Below are 16,929 nucleotides of genomic sequence, written 5' to 3'. Positions count from 1 at the left end.
CACAGGGTTTCATCACAGCGATCGGCAACCGCGATCGACGAATCAAACTGGCGCTGGAGCACTCACTTGCCCCGGTCATCCACGCGGTCATGACTTCAATGCTGGCCGTCCTTATGCTGTCCACCTCATCGTTCGAGTTTGTAGTTCGACACTTCTTCTGGCTGTTGCTGTCCGTGCTCGTCATCGGCGCCATCAATGGTCTGTTCTTCTTCCCAATCCTACTGAGCCTGGTAGGTCCGGGAGCAGAAATCATTCCTTTGCAGTACGCCAACCGGATATCGACGCCATCGCCTCCACCGAAACGAATCAACAAAATTTCGAACAAAGCCTTCATCCTGAACAACAAACGATCCTCGTCGAGGAATTGCTCGAAATCGCACCACCACCATAAGCACAACAACGTCAACGTCAACAACGAACCCTCGCTGACCACCATCACGGAGGAACCGCAGTCCTGGAAGAGCTCGGCCTCGTCCATACCGTCCATCCACGAGAAGAGCAACCTGAACGTCAACTATGGCAATCACCAGGCTCCGGAACTGCAGAGTATCGTCCTCCAGCCGGAGGTCACCGTCGAAACTCACCACCACGGAGGTGAACACCAGAATACGAAGGTAACTGCCACTGCCAACATCAAGGTCGAACTGGTAACACCGGGTCGGGGAGCACCCCGAATGGTCCGGACCAGTAGCACCAGCAGCAGTAGTGGGAACAGCAGCAGTTAACCAGTTGGTAGCTTTTATTAGATAAGTATGTATGCATTTGTAAATAGGACAATTCCTTCTACAACTCTAAATAATATCATACGCTACAATTTATTTATTTGTTTTCCCTCCCTCAAAAGAAGAAGTATTATTTTACTACTAGAGTAGCAAGGAAGTTTTTTGTCTATTTACGCCAATACTCACTAAAAGATTGAACAACGTGTCTAGTGTTAATAGCATGAAAGCGAATCGATTGTGTAATTTGTATAGCAGCTTGAAATTTGTTCCTCCCACTTTATTCGAAGAGAAAGATCAAAAGAAAGCAACGACGAACTGAATAAACTAGTGTTAGTACGACTGTAACTCGTAAGACTCGTATCTTCTGCAGTATAGAAACAGAGAATCAAAATGTTGTTTCTCAAAAAATTCTAATCATGTATAAAACAAATCCTAACTATATTATCTATATTCAATTGCGGGTTCGAGACACGAAGATGCATGCTTTAAGGCCAAATATTTTCAGTTTTATAAACGAAATTTTACTCCTATAGCTTATTTTGCCGTTAAACTGCACTAAAACTATGTATGTGTAAATAGAAACCAAGATTTTAAAAACGTGTACAATTCCCATAAAACAGCAAAATAGAAAGTATATTTTTCCTGACAAAAGATGTACTTAAGCGTAGCCGTTTACCCTGTACCATATCTACTGCAAGGCAAACTTAACTTTAAATAAAAACCCAATTAATGTATACCGAAAATGAACTAAAGACAGAAACCAAACGCATTTCATCAGCAATTATCCAATTGTTACAAAAACGAAACGAAAAAATACAACAAAAACAAATCAAACCTTACAAATTATTGTTACATAATTCTGAGATTGTTTGGCTTCTATTCTTTCAAAATTATATCTTCTAAAAAAAGATAGTAACTAATATATTATAAAGGAACACTAAAAGGTAAAACAAAAAATTAAGTGTACAATGAAAACATATTTCTATCATAATTAAGGATGTTACCAATTTTGAACAACACCTAAACAAGCAACAGTAGAAACTTAATGATCGAAACAGAAAAAAACGCGGAAAATCGAATGTTTTGGGGTGTTACTCTTGTCCATTTAAAAAAGCAAACAGAATGCAAAATCGTTTTTTACTATTATTATTACGAAAAACAAGAAACGTTAAGGCAAACAAACATTATTACCCTGAAACAAACTCTTAAGAACTCTTATTTATTTATTTTCTGCCCGTTGCTCAGGCGCAAAAGTAAGGTAGTAACTTAAAAATAAAATGAAAACCATTATTTTTTGTTGATCGAGCTAATTGGAGAAGGCATCCATGGACCATGGAACCACAGTACATAAACTTCTGATCAGAAGGATGATATTTGCTGTAATTAGGTGCAGTGAAACAGGTTTAAACGAAACAAATTGGTTTTATTTAGGTATGGGGGATTGAGTGATTGGTTGATTGAAAGGTTCTCACGTTTTGAATCATGCTGATGTAACTAACCATTGTATCACTGTAGTGTAGTTACATCCGTGTGATTCCAAACGTGTAAAGAATAAAATTTTGAACGATCGGACTGATTGGATGATGCACGACTGAGATGTAGTAAGAAGTGGTCGGTAGTAACAAAGTGTACGCTAGGTAAGAAACAAAAACGGAAAATTCTTAACGAGTCTAGTAGGTTAATATTATTTGAGTTTTATACTTGTGTACGGTAACGTGTTTCCAAATAAAACAAGAAAATGCTGCAAAATAAATGCATGGTAATACCTGTCACTAAATAAAAGCAATTGTGTTTGTGATTAACAATCTTGGATCATATCACAGCGTTCCATTTGCCCGATTCAGTTGTTTCTCTTTTTTTCTCTTACTCTCTCACTGCGCTAAAGGAATATCCCCTCTAGAACTCCCTGGAGGAATCCCTGGAAGTCACAAAAGAAATCCCTGCAGTAATCTCGGAAGAAGTCCAGTACAGAAGCCCTAATAGGAATCTTAATAAAATCACGGAAGGAATCCCGGCTGTAAGATCGGCAGGAATCCTTGAAAGAAACAATGAAGAAATCTCAGAAGGAAATATTGGAGAAATCGCTTGTTGAATGCCGAACAACCGCGAAATGGACCCTAGCAAAAATCCTGGCACGAATAACTAAACCCAAGGAACAATTCAAAGTCATTAATAAGCATACATGTCGAACTATTGTTGGTTTATAACATTCGCAGCTGAACAATACCAAATGCTGAATGATAAGCTGAAATGATGCTAATTACATTGTAAATAAGCCAAAATGCAACATTTGGCACGTATGTGAACAGCAATTTAATTATAAGCTTAACAAACGTCAGCAATTTTTGTTTGTTCGATTTGCCCGTACTAGCTTTAATATAAGCTGAAGAAGAACTTTTTTCTACACGTTAAAAAGCTTATGTTCCACAGTTTCCGATAGCTGATTATTGTGGTCTACATAAGTTGAACAAATGCTTGCGATGTTAATACTTCAGCTATTGTGGGAACGTTGAATAATGACTTAACAGTAAGCTGTTTAAACGGGTTTATGATTTATTTGTTCGATTATCACTTTTCGATTGAACAACAGGTCAAAGTGATTACAATAGAGCAGTACTGGAACGTTCCTCATTATTAAATATTTATTGATGTTTGTTGCACACCAATGCAAAATATTCGAAACATTTGATAATTTTCGTAGCAATTTCAAAGTTGCAGTCATCTTCACAACTTTTTTTAAATAAATATTTACAACCTTCCATAACACTTTCAAAACATTCCAATTTGATCTTTCACAGCATTGTGAAGATGTTACACTCTCAGCGAGCAACTTACCAATTCCAGGATGGCGTTGTCGGCAAGGCATGCGACGGGTGATTGGGAGATCACGAGTTCAAATCCCAAGTTGAGAAATTTTTAGAAGAGCTTGTGAGTTATAAATGCGTTGAGGTGCGACAAATAAACATGATTGGACTATAATTGCACCTCGCACTTCAAATTGTTTTTGTTTTCGCAGCAGGTTATTATAGCTGAATACAAGTTTAATATGAGGCTGATATGACACAGATTACTTCCGACTGTAAAGCCTGTATCGCGCTTGCAGAAAAGATTGCTGAATAACTTCTCCACTTTTGTTTGAACAACGCTTGATTACAAGCTGTGATGAAATAATGTTAAACTGTAATTCAATCAAATGTGGAATAAAAATGTCATTGCAATGTTAGTTAAATGAGTGAATGTTCCTTGGGAAAGAATCCTAACAAAATTGCCTGAAGGAATCTTCGAAATAATACCCGCAAGCTTCTCAGAAGAAATCCTAGCAGGAACCTTAAGGACAGAATTGTTAGGATCCCAAAATGGCCGCCACAATGGCCGGCTTTGGCACCTACTCACGATTTCGAGCGCACAAATCTCTTTGTAAACAAAACCAGCGCAGCTGATCTTCTTATTTTAAGCTTATTAAAAGTGAGAAAGAACAGAATAATCAAATGCACTGTTGTTTGAAGTTTGCTTCTCGAGATTAGTGCGTTTGAAGTTCTGATGCACTGTTGAAGCGAGATTCAAGACGTTTGTCCCTTAATCCCTGAAGAAATCCCAGACGGAATCATTGAAGTAATTCCTGTTGGAATCCCAGCGTATGGTCTCACAATCGAACCGACCGACCGAAACCCGTCCCGGGATTTTCGTGATTCATCAAATTATTCACAAACTACGATTGCGTTCGCGACAACATCTATTTACAAATGGTGAGTAGTACGGACTAAAGATACATAAACAAAAACAAAGTTCATCGGCAAAATGCTTCGTCGCTAGCTCACACAAACACACTTAAGCAGCCAGTCAACTGTCAGTTGTGCAAGGGGTTGACACTATCTCACTTTTTCATATGTTACTAGGGGGTTGCCACTACTCCACTTCAACACTCCTCCTTAGTGAAAGCCCACTGAATCTCTTAAATATATTGTTAAACCGGTGGACGATGGGAATTATCAGAGTGTTACGTCTGTTTGTCTGGACTACACAGTAAAACCGCTCAGCACTAAAATGTGTAAGCCCTACTCATAAGTGCATAATTTCCAGACCACACAAAAATGTGTTACAGTTACACATTCTCAAAAACAGCTCGTACACTCGTCTAGATGCGAAATGTCGATATTTTTTGTTTTCCAATGTCACTAGTAAACCTAGCTAGATTGCTGTACAACATTTTTTGAGAATTTAACGATTTTGCGGACACAGGAGATGATTTTGTGAATGCAACGGTAGAATGATTCGCAGCTCGTATTCGTTATCTGGAGCCACAGCGAATTTGTGCCACTCGCAAAAAACCCTACTTCATACAATAAGATCCTGATTACATCCTACTGGTTGAAGCACACGCAGTATGACTAGATAGCCATATCGTTGAAGTATGCAATCGGTAACGATTGTTACTGAAACCCTGATCCTATCACATTCCTCAGAAAACCATTCCCCAGAATACCAATCCCCAGAATTCCATTCCCCAGAAAACCATTTCCCAGGATGTACCATTCGCCAGAATGTATCATTTCCCAGAAATCCATTCCCCAGAAATCCACTCCCCAGAATGTGCCATTCTCCAGAAAAGCTTAAAATACTCTGCTAAAAAGTATAATTCGATACACAAACAGTACAATGTTGATCATAATGACATGTCATAGGCAATGGTTTTAACATTATAGTTTTATTACGCACAAATATCTATTTCGTATACGGTATACCCGGGTAGAGGTGAATGGCAAACCAAAAACAAAAGAATAACAAATTTTATTGTCATAACTTATTTTGTCATTCATGAGTTCTTCATGAAGAGCTTAAAACAACATGTGAATAGCATAATATCATATCAAAATATGCCATTCGCTTGTCATTTTAAAATTTGGAAGAATAACTACTGAATGTCTTATTTTGCTATCATAACAAATTTTGCAATTGGTGAGATATTGTTGACTTTTTGCGAGTTTGATGAACTCGCAGTTTTGGCACTTATCAAGAACAACATGATGACAAAATTTGAATTTTGGTTATTCTAATGGTAAATTTTGATATTTGTTTGCAATTACTTTCCATCCAAAAAACTTCAAGTTCAAGAAAAAAAAAGTTTTCAAAAAGTTTTCATTTTTGGGATAAACAACTTAATATACCCTTCTTTTATATGACAAGGGAATAATTAATTTTGATGTTGTTCTATTTTCAATAACTTTATAATGGTATATTTTGCAATTCTCAATCCTAATTTTTTTGTTCTTGGTTTGCCATTGTAATGTCAAAATTTGACATTTTTTAGTTATTTTATCTAACAATGTCAGTTATTATTTTTGCCCTTTTGTCACTTATTTCAAACAAACCAATGACAATTTTTACCATTCAGTAATTCTTTTTGAATGGTAAAACTTGCAATTGTTTTGTAATTCTTTTCTGCCCGGGTATGTAACAAATTAAGGTAAAAAATGTATGCATACATACATATCCATATAAATAATATAAATGTTCTACAATGGTTCAAACGTTTAATTACACTAGTTTACAAAATAAAACGAAAGTCGTGAACTTCTGTCAACAACCAAAATTTTTGAAGCATAATTTAGCGCTGATTTCGAAACCGTACTTCAAAAAATTTAAAGTAGAACAGTTTCTGAGTTTTAGCTCAATAACGAGTTTTACAACTTTTTAAAATATGGAATTTAATAAAATTCAAATATCTTGCGTTTTGTTCATCCAATTTTAAATATTTTTCCATAAATTAAAAGCTGAATATAATACAATTCGATCATCTGAATACAGGTTTTGCGTCAGATTGATGAAATTCAAGATATTGGCGAGTTTTGGGGACGATCTCCTTAAATTTTAGCAAAATTTCCAAAATTATATGAAGAAATGTATTTTTTTCAATAAGAAAATAAAATAATTTAAAAAGAGTTACAGTAAAAAATTCAGCTCAATCGGAGCATTGATTACGGAGAATGAGATGTGTGAAGTGAGCGACGATGCTTAAAAATAGAACAAAAATCGATTTCAAATCATCAACCTTGTATGGAAAGTCGAAAAAATTTCCGCTCTACTGTAATTTTTTTCCTTCGCGTTTTCGAACTCAGGGCATGATTCTACACCAAAAACAATCATCAACTTACCGAGTTCAAAAATGCTGTAAACTACTAGTGTTACCATTATATACAGTTGCATGTTGATCTTTAAACCTATCTTGAAAGTTCACAAACTGTCATCATTCCAGTTGCTATAAAATGTTTTGTTCTTGACAGATTTGTGAAAATTGTGCAGCACTTGTTTCACGATGAATAACGTTTTAATTGTGATGTGCAAAATTTACAGAGAAAACGCATTTTCTTTTGATGTTGTCCAATGTACAAGATGCTAATGGACCAGTTTATGGCCGGTTTATATTAAAAAAAATTTCTGTCAAAAACTTTGAGTTATTCGGAAAGACTCAACTGACCACGTTTTTCTACATTCAGCAAAGTAAACTACCGAAATTCATCAAAATACCTTATGAAATTTAGCCATAACTGTAAAGCATAGATGCCATAAGAATACCTTATGAAAATTAAACATGCTTATGACCTAATTACATGAGCATGAGCATGAGCATGAGATGACCGTACAATTCGTAGTTGCTACTCCGTTACTGACCAGAACAGTCAACATTGCACAGGGAACCAAATGGATGGGGCCTGGGTGTAGCTTTCCATCCTCAATGTGCAATTTTGAAGGTTCAAAACTTTAAATTGTCAGTACCGGCGCCGGCCACGTCCTTACGGTCATCGGGGAAGGGAAGGAATGTTGGTGTGACATCCGTTGCTACTAGAGACCGTGTGTACCTCCGCATCCCCACGGTTGTCACAGGAAGGAAGTTTGTTAGTGGGAAGGGAAGGGATAGAAAGTTACATAGATCTGGATTCACATTGGTAAGTGATGTGAGCTATGCAACCCTTGATATGATTTAGTCTTCCGCCAGCCGGCTGTCGGAAGAATACAATAATTTTATTGTATGTTTGTGTATTAAATTTAATTATATACCGGGTATGAATAATTTTTAAACCACGCTTATGTCGGATCAACTCGCACGTTTTAAGCTTATCGTTTCTCAGTCAGAAAATAAACTGTATGCAATTTCGTTTAGTGTTACTGCCAATGCTGTAAAACCGAAACCCGCGCCGTAGCTTTACGAGAAAACTAAACAACTAGAATCGTTGCTTTTGAGTTTCATCTATGTTCTTCTATTTTTTTTTTCGCGTTCCCGTGTTAATAAGATTGCGGATAATAAAACCGTTGTACATATTCATTATCCGCGAATGTTCGCAACGCGTAATATAAGTTGAAGGTGTGATGAACAAAAATATGGTTTTGCTCGTCACGTTTCTTTCGCGTTCGCCAATTTTTTGTGATTCTGCTGACGGTTTGGCCGGTGCTACGCCATCCGGATAGCTTCCGCGTGTGAAAGAGTGCTTGTCCGGTGAAAATTTTAATAGAAAGAAATGGATTGATTGATTTCGCAAAATTTAATAATTTCCATACGAATCGTGCAATAGCGGAAGGTTTCAAGGATTGTGTGTGTTTGAATGCCGCTGCTAAAGTAGTTCGGGTTCGCATACGGTGCTGAAATTCGTTTCGGGAGTGTAGAAATGTGCCGCATATTACGCGTTTTCTCATAGAACGGTCAATGGCGCTACGCCTTCCGGTAGTTCTCCATTGTAAAGTAATTTACTGCTGTTTTTTCGTGTTCTTTTTACGTAAATATGTGGTTATTAAACTACCGCCATGCCATCAATGATTCGCGAGTTATTACAGAATCATCCCCTGTGGTTTAACATTCATAATTGCGTGGAATCTAAAGTGACGTGTGTTCAAATGATGACTGACTGCAAGCCGCGCTGCATGCGCAACGGTGGCGAGACGAGGAGAAAGCCTGACTGCGCAATGAAGACGTTTCCATGGTGATGGCAGCGCTACCTTGGATGGATTCCGGTGAGAATGTTCTGATTACTATTACTACAACAAAATGAACTAAATACGCGCCAGTTTCGAAGATTTTCTTTGAATCAGGAAGTGTGTTTGCATTATCATTATCCAAATGATAACGGTAATGTACACATGCGGGGCTTATTGTAAGTGAAGGAGACTTCTGAATGGACGTGTCTCTCCAGCCATTCTGAAATGGGTCTCTGAATCTGCAATAGAGCTATCACCTTCTAACTCCCGGACTAAAGCTTTTTGCAGTAACATCAAAATGATATTGCAGAAAACTTTCTTCCATAATATCACTGCCGGACAGTGGGTGTTAGTTGGATCACACACACACACACACAAGGTGTGATGAACAAAAATACATTATCGTAAATGTTCGAAAAAGAAATCGAAATTATGGAACTCGGCACGAATAAATCGACGCGGAAAACGTGGTCTACTTGTCACTGTATCGTACGGTAATCTTGACCTTTCTAAAGAAAGAGATACTTCGTCGTTTTGATCGCTGATTGCCTGCTTGTAAATCTGAAATAGAAAAAAGTATTAAATTGTGATACGTTCTCCACTGTTATATTTTTGTAAATTAACCGTAAATGACCTAATTACATAAGATAAACTTATGAAAAGAGCAGAAAAATCGTAAAATGATGCAGACTGGAATCGATCCATGAACGTCGAGATCACTGAGCTCGTTACCAACCCACGCGGCTATCGACGCTTAAGAATAATAGAATATCATGGTGCTAAATGTGTATAAAAGCCAAACTGTGAATCGATTCTGCGTCATAAACCGACCTTATGAAATTCATTCTAGCCGTTATGAATTGTTTAAAGACCATTTCATAACTTAGACCTTATGATAATCATAGGTTTATTTGCCTGAGTGTACGCAAATGGTTGAAGGGATCCATCCCAATGACTGTTCCTAATTATTCGCTTCAAAGGCCTTTCATTCATGCGGTATGAGAAGGGCTTTTATCATTATTCCAATACTATGGAATAGAAAAAGTTAACATATAAGCAGTTTAAATGCCAAAAATTTTTATAACAACTCAAAAATATTTTTAATGAAGAAAGAAAAACAGTATTATTATTTTTTTTGTTTCGGCATTCAAAACCCCAACAATGTTCCTTCTTTTTAAACAATATTTTTCTAGTTTTCACGAGTGCGAATACGCTAATAAAAGTGCGCGATTGCATCAAATCAGGTTGATGTCTTCGGCGCACTATTTCTTCAATCTATGGTGAACAAGTGCTCTGAAGACACCGAGTTGATTTGATGCAATCGCGCACTTTTATTAGCGTATTCGCACTCGTGAAAACTAGTGCGATAGTCCAGTGGTGAACTAAATGCGCTATAACTGCTTACATTTACAACATAGATTCTCCCTTCTTTTCTACATAGGCTGTTCTTTCTAATTGCACTTTTCATGAAATTATGGGCATTATTACAACAACCGGTGTTAAATTGCTGTTATTATTCATTATATACTTTTTCAAAATTCTAAACACCTGTGCTTGTGGTACCGATAATTACCTAAACATAGTAACATAGAAAAGAAGGGAAAATCTATGTTGAAAAAGTAAGCAGTTGTGATGCCGATCATTTGGAATGTTGAAAATGCAGTTATAATTCCATTAATTGTACCAATTACCTAAATTCTAAAAAAAAGCTTGTTTGAAAAAAAGGAACAGTGTTGGGTTTTTGAATGCCGAAAGGAAAACAATGTCACTTCAGACAAACAGATGTAAACACTTCGAACATTTTTCGATTCAAATTTTAGTCTCGGAAACAGTTTCGCTTAATTCTAAAAGGACTGAATTTGGCCAACCATCAACTAGGTGGCAGTAGTGAGCAAACGTCAAACTCGAACAAAAACGATGCGAGTGCCGTGGATTGGCAGTCGGTCGAACCTCAAATTTTCAAATAAACCTGTTGGCACTGCCAGCGCGTACCTTTAATATGTACACCGTGGACCACAAACACCATCAGCGTTCATTGCGATGACATGTAGCGCTCACTGACTGTCAATCGGTGAGTAGAAGGAAAAAATTCGACGATAAACAAAGTAGACAAACGTGTAGCTTATTGCTGAACAATTATTCCTAAATTAAGTGATATTTCCTACATCTAAACTATCTCCTAGGTAAATACTTAAATCTAGAGTGAATTACTTGTATCATGCGCATTTAAAATAATGAATTCGTGCTTGCAACTAGGTTTGTAATTGAAATACCTACTGTGATATCGGCCCCCGGACAACTAAACGTATAAGAACTCGGATACACATAGAACCACGTCCGACTCGATTGATAGTCTGTACTCAACTGCCCTCTTGGCTTCTTTATTCTCTGTACCTCTTTTACAATCTTGAATGTATGTGTGATATGTTCGTAGCATCGCCGTACTTTAAACCCCTGGTCATTACACCGACACTACACTCCCCCTTTTCTCAATAGTGTTGTTCTGCCCAGAGAAGTTGTTATAGAGATGCGCGAAGACTGAAACCAAAGGTTCCAATTGAACCGTCAAACGCGGTCCCAATCGAGCAAATTCAAGGAAATAGAAAAACATAGGAAACAAAGCGCAACATGAAAGCACATGAAAGCGTGTTAGTGCAAAGCATGACGTCACTTGTTTGCTTGACATCTTATGGACAGGTCTAACTAACACGCACGCGAAAATATAATTTTGTTCACCGCAAAAATTGATTGTTATTGGGCGTGATGTAAATAAACATAACCAAAATTCTCTTCGCGCTTCTCTATAACAACTTCTCTGGTTCTGCCCACAAAAGATAGTCCCCCAGATATTCCGGTCTTTTTGTTTCTCGTCGCGGTCGTTCCTTGTTGATCGACTCTGGAACAATCTCCGGGTTACGTGTTGGTACGATGCTTTGTTGTGCTTCTGGATCTCCGGAATCATTTACGTCCAAATGCATGCCTTCTCTGTTCTCCACATCCACTTGAGTTCTTGGAACGACTAGCTTTAAATGTGCCACGTTTCTATGAAATATTTTTCCAGATTCCATAGATTTTAGCGTGACATCTGATCCCCCTCGACTAAGTATAATCAGTTCTTCTGGACTGAAGTTCGACGCCAACTTATTCTCCTTCGTCATTCGCTTTGCCACTACTATGTCTCCTTCCTTCAACGGGTTTAGCTTGGCCTTCCGTTTGTTGTCCGCGTACTCCTTTTCTTTAAGTTTCTTCTCCCGATCTTTATCTCGAACTTCTTCAACTGTTTTCATTCCAGCCGATGGAAACCCAGGTAGCTTATCTCGAAGCACTCTTCCAAACATGAGCGCGGACGGAGCTACTCCAGTCGTCGAATGCGGCGTTGAATTGTACATCAACAAGTACATACGTAGGTCCCATTTCCAATCAGATTTTGTCGTCTGGCTGATCTGCAACCGTTTCTTGAGCGCCCTGTTTGCCCTTTCCACCTCCCCATTGGCCTGTGGCCAATAGGGTGTGACTTTTCGCAGTTGGATTCCATATTCCTTACAGAATTCTTGTAAAGCATCGCTCACAAATTGAGGTCCATTGTCGGACTTCATACTCTCCGGAATTCCGTAACGGCAAAACGTTTCATGTAACGCTTGGATTGTACTTTTTGCGGATATTTCCTTCATCACAACCACTTCTACAAAACGGCTGTAGTAGTCCACTATAACCAACAGATTATGACCTGACGGCAGTGGACCCATAAAGTCTACCGCCACGTGAACCCATGGTCTGTCGGGCATTTCAGAGCGAATCAAGGGTTCCGGAGCAGTAGCGTTCGACACCAGCGTACAATCCCTGCAAGATTTGACGAATTTCTCGACCTCCACGTCCAAACCCGGCCACCAAACTTTCTGGCGGAGTCGTCGTTTCATGACTACCATCCCTGGATGCCCTTCATGTGCCAGTTCCAATGTTCGACGACGCAGCCTTATGGGGATGATGATCCTCTCTCCACGCAACAGTATTTCAGAAGAAACACAAAGTTCTGTCTCATACGGCTTGTACGGTTTGGCTTTTCCTGTCCAGTCTCCATGACCAAGAGCCTCAATGACGCCTCGTACTTCTTCATCGCTGGTCGACTCTTTTTGGATTTCCGCTACCGTAATTGCCACAGGTGCTGACAGCGTAGTCAAAATTTGAACGTACTTCTCATTTTCAGGATCGAAACTTTCCCTAGCCTCATCCGAAACTGATAGCCGTGATAGCGCATCTGCCAAATTTGTTGGTCCAGGCTGATAAACAATTCGATAGCTATAGGATTGCAAACGCAATAACCAGCGTTCCAACCTGGCACACGGTTTCGACCTTGGACTGAACAGGAATTGTAGCGGTTTGCAATCCGTGATCAACACAAACGTAGTGCCCTGCAAATACAGCTTAAAACGATCCACCGCCCACACCAACGCTAGTGCTTCTCTTTCCGTTTGGAAGTATTTGCGTTCAAGCTCTGTCAGCGCCTTACTGGCGTACGCAATGATCCGTCCCTGTTTACTGCTATTCTCCTGCATCAATACGGCTCCTAATCCACCGGGACTTGCATCGGCCACCAAGATTGTTTTATCTTTTGGATTGAAAAACCCCAGATAGCCAATATTCGACACTGCTTCTTTGATTTCCTCAAATGTCGACTGATGCGCAGAAGTCCATTGAAATTTTGTTTCCTTTTTCAAAAGCGCCCGCAACATCTCAGTTTTGGATGCCAAATGAGGAATGAATCTGCTCACATAGGTAATTAACCCTAGGAAACTCCTAACCTCAGCAATATTTTCTGGCCTGCGAAATTGTTCTACAGCTCTCACCCGACTATCTGTTGGTTTTACCCCGTCTGACGATAGGTTATGCCCTAGAAATTCCAACTCATCTACATTATACTGGCATTTATCCTCATTCAGAAGCACGTTGTACTCCTTCAAACGGTTCAACAGGTTTTCCAGACGAGTGTCATGTTCTTCCTGCGATCTTCCCCAAACCATAGCATCATCGAGGTAAACAATCACTCCTTCCAAACCCGCTACTATTTCATCCATTACTTTTTGGAAGGCCTCTGGTGCACAACTGATGCCAAACATTAGTCGTTTGTATCTGATTTTGAAACTTAAAAAAAACATGTTAGTTGGTTAGATCTTTTATTGCCCCAAAATCGAATGCCCAAACAATCTTCGTAATTTTACCTGAATAGTCCATATTTTGTAATGAACGTCGTAATAACCCGTGACTCCTCGAAGATCTCCAACTGATGGTACGCGTCCTTCACATCGAGTTTGGAGAACTTCACTGCACCATTCACTCCCGCCAGCAGTTCCTCAATAAGCGGAAGTGGATGCGGTTCTCGAAGTACAGCCTGGTTGGCCCGGCGCATATCTACACACAGCCTTATCTCCCCAGACTGTTTGAGAATCGGTACCACCGGAGAAACCCACGATGATGGCCCATTAACTTTCTCGATGATATCCTTCTCAAGCAGGTATTTTAACTTATCGTGTATTTTCTCCTCCAACGCAATTGGTGCTCGGCGATAGGGTTGACGCACTGGTTGTACCGTTTTATCTATGGGTAGCTCTACCACAACTCCCTTGATCTTCGGAAAACCCGAATCACGCATCGCTTCAACTGATGCTATATCGAATCCAATCTTCAAGACTTTGAGTTCCTTCGCCGTCGCGTCCCCCAGCAAATTCTGTTGACCCCCTTTTACTACGTAGAATTTCGCGGTTGAATGATTATTGCCGGCGTTGATCTCTGCCCAAAACATACACCTGATTTGCATTGGCTGTTTTGTTGCATATGCAACAAGTTTTCGGTTCACATCTGTTGTGATTCCCGTTGCCTTAATTCCCATCGCTTTGACTTGATCCCATGTAGATTCTCCAATTATGTTGGCATCTGCTCCCGAATCGATCACCATGGGAATCTTGATTCCTCCGACGACAAACTCGAAGTTGTTTTTCCCCATTGCGAAAAAAATTGCTTCCTCTTTCTCGTTCTCCAGCTGCTCGTCCTCGATTAAGCGAATCCGTTTTGACGGTGGACCTACCTGGTCATTTCCAACTGTGCGCTTCAGACAACGGTTCATAAAGTGTCCAACTTCTCCGCATTTCAAACATTTAGCATTCCTCGCTTTGCAATTAGCATTACTCTTCAAATGGCCCTTCTTACCGCAAGCGAAGCAAGATCTGTTAACCCACTCAGTCGAGCTCCATTTGGAGTTGTTGTAACGGCGATCAGGCTGAAATCTTGCTTTTGGAGCCGGCGGACGTCGAACCACTCGGCTGACAACCTCCTGCTTAGCTTCCGCATGAGACCGATCCAACTCCTTCATTTGCTGCTGCACATCGGCCAAGGTAGTGCCCAATGTTACAATGTCGGCCAGAGCCATATCCTTTGCCAAAATTCGCCGTCGCAATTCCTTTGACTGGCAGCCCTCCACAATTTGCTCAATCAATCTGTCCTCCACTTCCTGCGGGTTAAAACGGTCGAATTCGCACCGTTTTGCCTGGATTCTGAGTCGCAAAACAAAATCGGCAAACCTTTCGTCCATCTTCTGTGAAATCTGCCGAAATAAGTGCCGTTCATAATTACGCCTACGCATGGGCTCGAAATGTTCATCGAGTTTCTGAACTGCCACATCGTAGTAAGGAGGATCCCGAACAACAAGAGGAATATCCTCAACCCCCGGCAAATGATCAAAAATTTCTTGAAGATCAGGGCCGGCTAAGTGCAACAGCTGTGATCGTTTTTCCCATTGGGCCGTTATTCCACAGGCATCAAAATACCGTTCTAACTCGCGTTTCAACTTTTGCCATTCAACTGGCAGCCGAGATCTATCAGCTACGATCTCAAACGGCCGCACGCGTCTTACGTCCATCCTAAAGAAATAAGACAAAAAGTTTTTTTTTTGCGGTAGCCGACGTGAATAATATAAACTTTTCATGAAACACCCAGAATCGCTCACCTTCTCCACAATTATTCTTCACCGTTTAAGAATTCACTCCTCGCTTTTTCTCGTCACCAGAATTGTGATATCGGCCCCCGGACAACTAAACGTATAAGAACTCGGATACACATAGAACCACGTCCGACTCGATTGATAGTCTGTACTCAACTGCCCTCTTGGCTTCTTTATTCTCTGTACCTCTTTTACAATCTTGAATGTATGTGTGATATGTTCGTAGCATCGCCGTACTTTAAACCCCTGGTCATTACACCGACACTACACCTACAGGTATAACCTACAACTGCCGTGAACCTGGAATTAGAATTGTGCATAATCACGGTAAGAAAACTATTAATTGAATTTCTTCTAAGTTACATCTAGCGACTAAACTACAACCGAAGGTAGACAATCCGACAACCGACTATCTAAGGCACTAAACGTAAATTAACGATACGAAAAACACAAGAATTGACATGACTATAGCTATGTACAAAACAAACATGCAACACAACACAACTTATGCTAATTTACTATACAACATGCTAAAACATCCAATTTCATGTACATTAAACAGGAAAATTACTATCAATCGTTAAACTACACTCTGTTGACGTGTTTTAATACGGGGATTGTAATTGCGGAATCGACCCTTAAAGTACCGTTGGTCAGTAACCAACAAAACCGTTAAACCGATGTACGATGGCAGTTACCAGTGTTACGTTTCTTTCTTTGTTAAAAAAATGTTTGAATCGTTATTTATAAGAATTGTTGGCATTACAACTGCTTATATGTTCATCAATAATTTCCCCTTCTTTTGCATAGGCTGTTCTTTCGAGTTGCACTTTTCAGGAAATTATGGGCATTGCAGCCTTCACCGGTGTTAAAATAGCTAAATTATTTATTTAATACTAGCTGTCCCGGCAAACGTCGTTCTGCCTGCCTCACACCAAATTTTTATTGCTGGAAGTCAGCAAAATTTTGCTGATTTTTTTGTGCTGTTCTTTCAGCAATCCATTCAGCAAAGTAAAATTTGCTGATCATCCAGCAATGTAGAGTTTTCAAAATTTGACAGATGTTGTGCTGATAGATCAGCAAAACGGAATCGTGTTTGCTGATCAACCAGCAACTGATTATCAAAAAATATTGCTGTATTACAGCAACTTTAATTACTGCAAATATCCAGAAAGATATGAAATAAAACCCAGAGTCTTATCTCAAAATGAATTAATCAACAGAAACAAATGTATTTTGTTAATTTAT

At 39.3% G+C, this 16,929-nt stretch overlaps 2 protein-coding genes across 2 annotated transcripts in view; one reads left to right on the top strand and one right to left on the bottom strand.

The window, feature by feature from the left end:
* The window catches only part of LOC109422261 (protein patched), an 89,605-nt gene extending 87,101 nt beyond the window's left edge, over positions 1-2,504 (top strand). Inside the window, exon 7 of the mRNA XM_019696875.3 lies at positions 6-2,504. Within this exon, the coding sequence (XP_019552420.2) occupies positions 6-725 (720 nt within the window). The 3' untranslated portion in view covers positions 726-2,504. The remainder of the gene's footprint in view (positions 1-5) is intronic.
* Positions 2,505-11,491: 8,987 nt separating this feature from the next.
* Positions 11,492-15,111, bottom strand: LOC134290695 (uncharacterized protein K02A2.6-like). The gene is made up of 3 exons (XM_062857873.1): positions 13,907-15,111; positions 13,535-13,817; positions 11,492-13,363 (listed from the first exon to the last, which is right to left on the bottom strand). The coding sequence occupies exons 1-3, from the start codon at positions 15,109-15,111 to the stop codon at positions 11,492-11,494; spliced, it is 3,360 nt and encodes a 1,119-aa protein (XP_062713857.1).
* Positions 15,112-16,929: the final 1,818 nt, after the last annotated feature.

Source organism: Aedes albopictus, chromosome 3, assembly GCF_035046485.1.
Source record: "Aedes albopictus strain Foshan chromosome 3, AalbF5, whole genome shotgun sequence".
Lineage (NCBI taxonomy): Eukaryota > Metazoa > Arthropoda > Insecta > Diptera > Culicidae > Aedes > Aedes albopictus.
This window is presented reverse-complemented; position numbering and strand designations above follow the sequence as displayed.

Excerpts from the sequence above, each read along its gene's own strand:
- LOC134290695 (XM_062857873.1), bottom strand. The coding sequence starts at position 15,111 with ATGGCTCTGGCCGACATTGTAACATTGGGCACTACCTTGGCCGATGTG. Across the intron at positions 13,818-13,906 it reads ACAAAATATGGACTATTCAG|ATACAAACGACTAATGTTTG; the intron begins GTAAAATTACGA and ends TTTCAAAATCAG. Across the intron at positions 13,364-13,534 it reads TAAAACCAACAGATAGTCGG|TCGACATTTGAGGAAATCAA; the intron begins GTGAGAGCTGTA and ends TCTGCGCATCAG.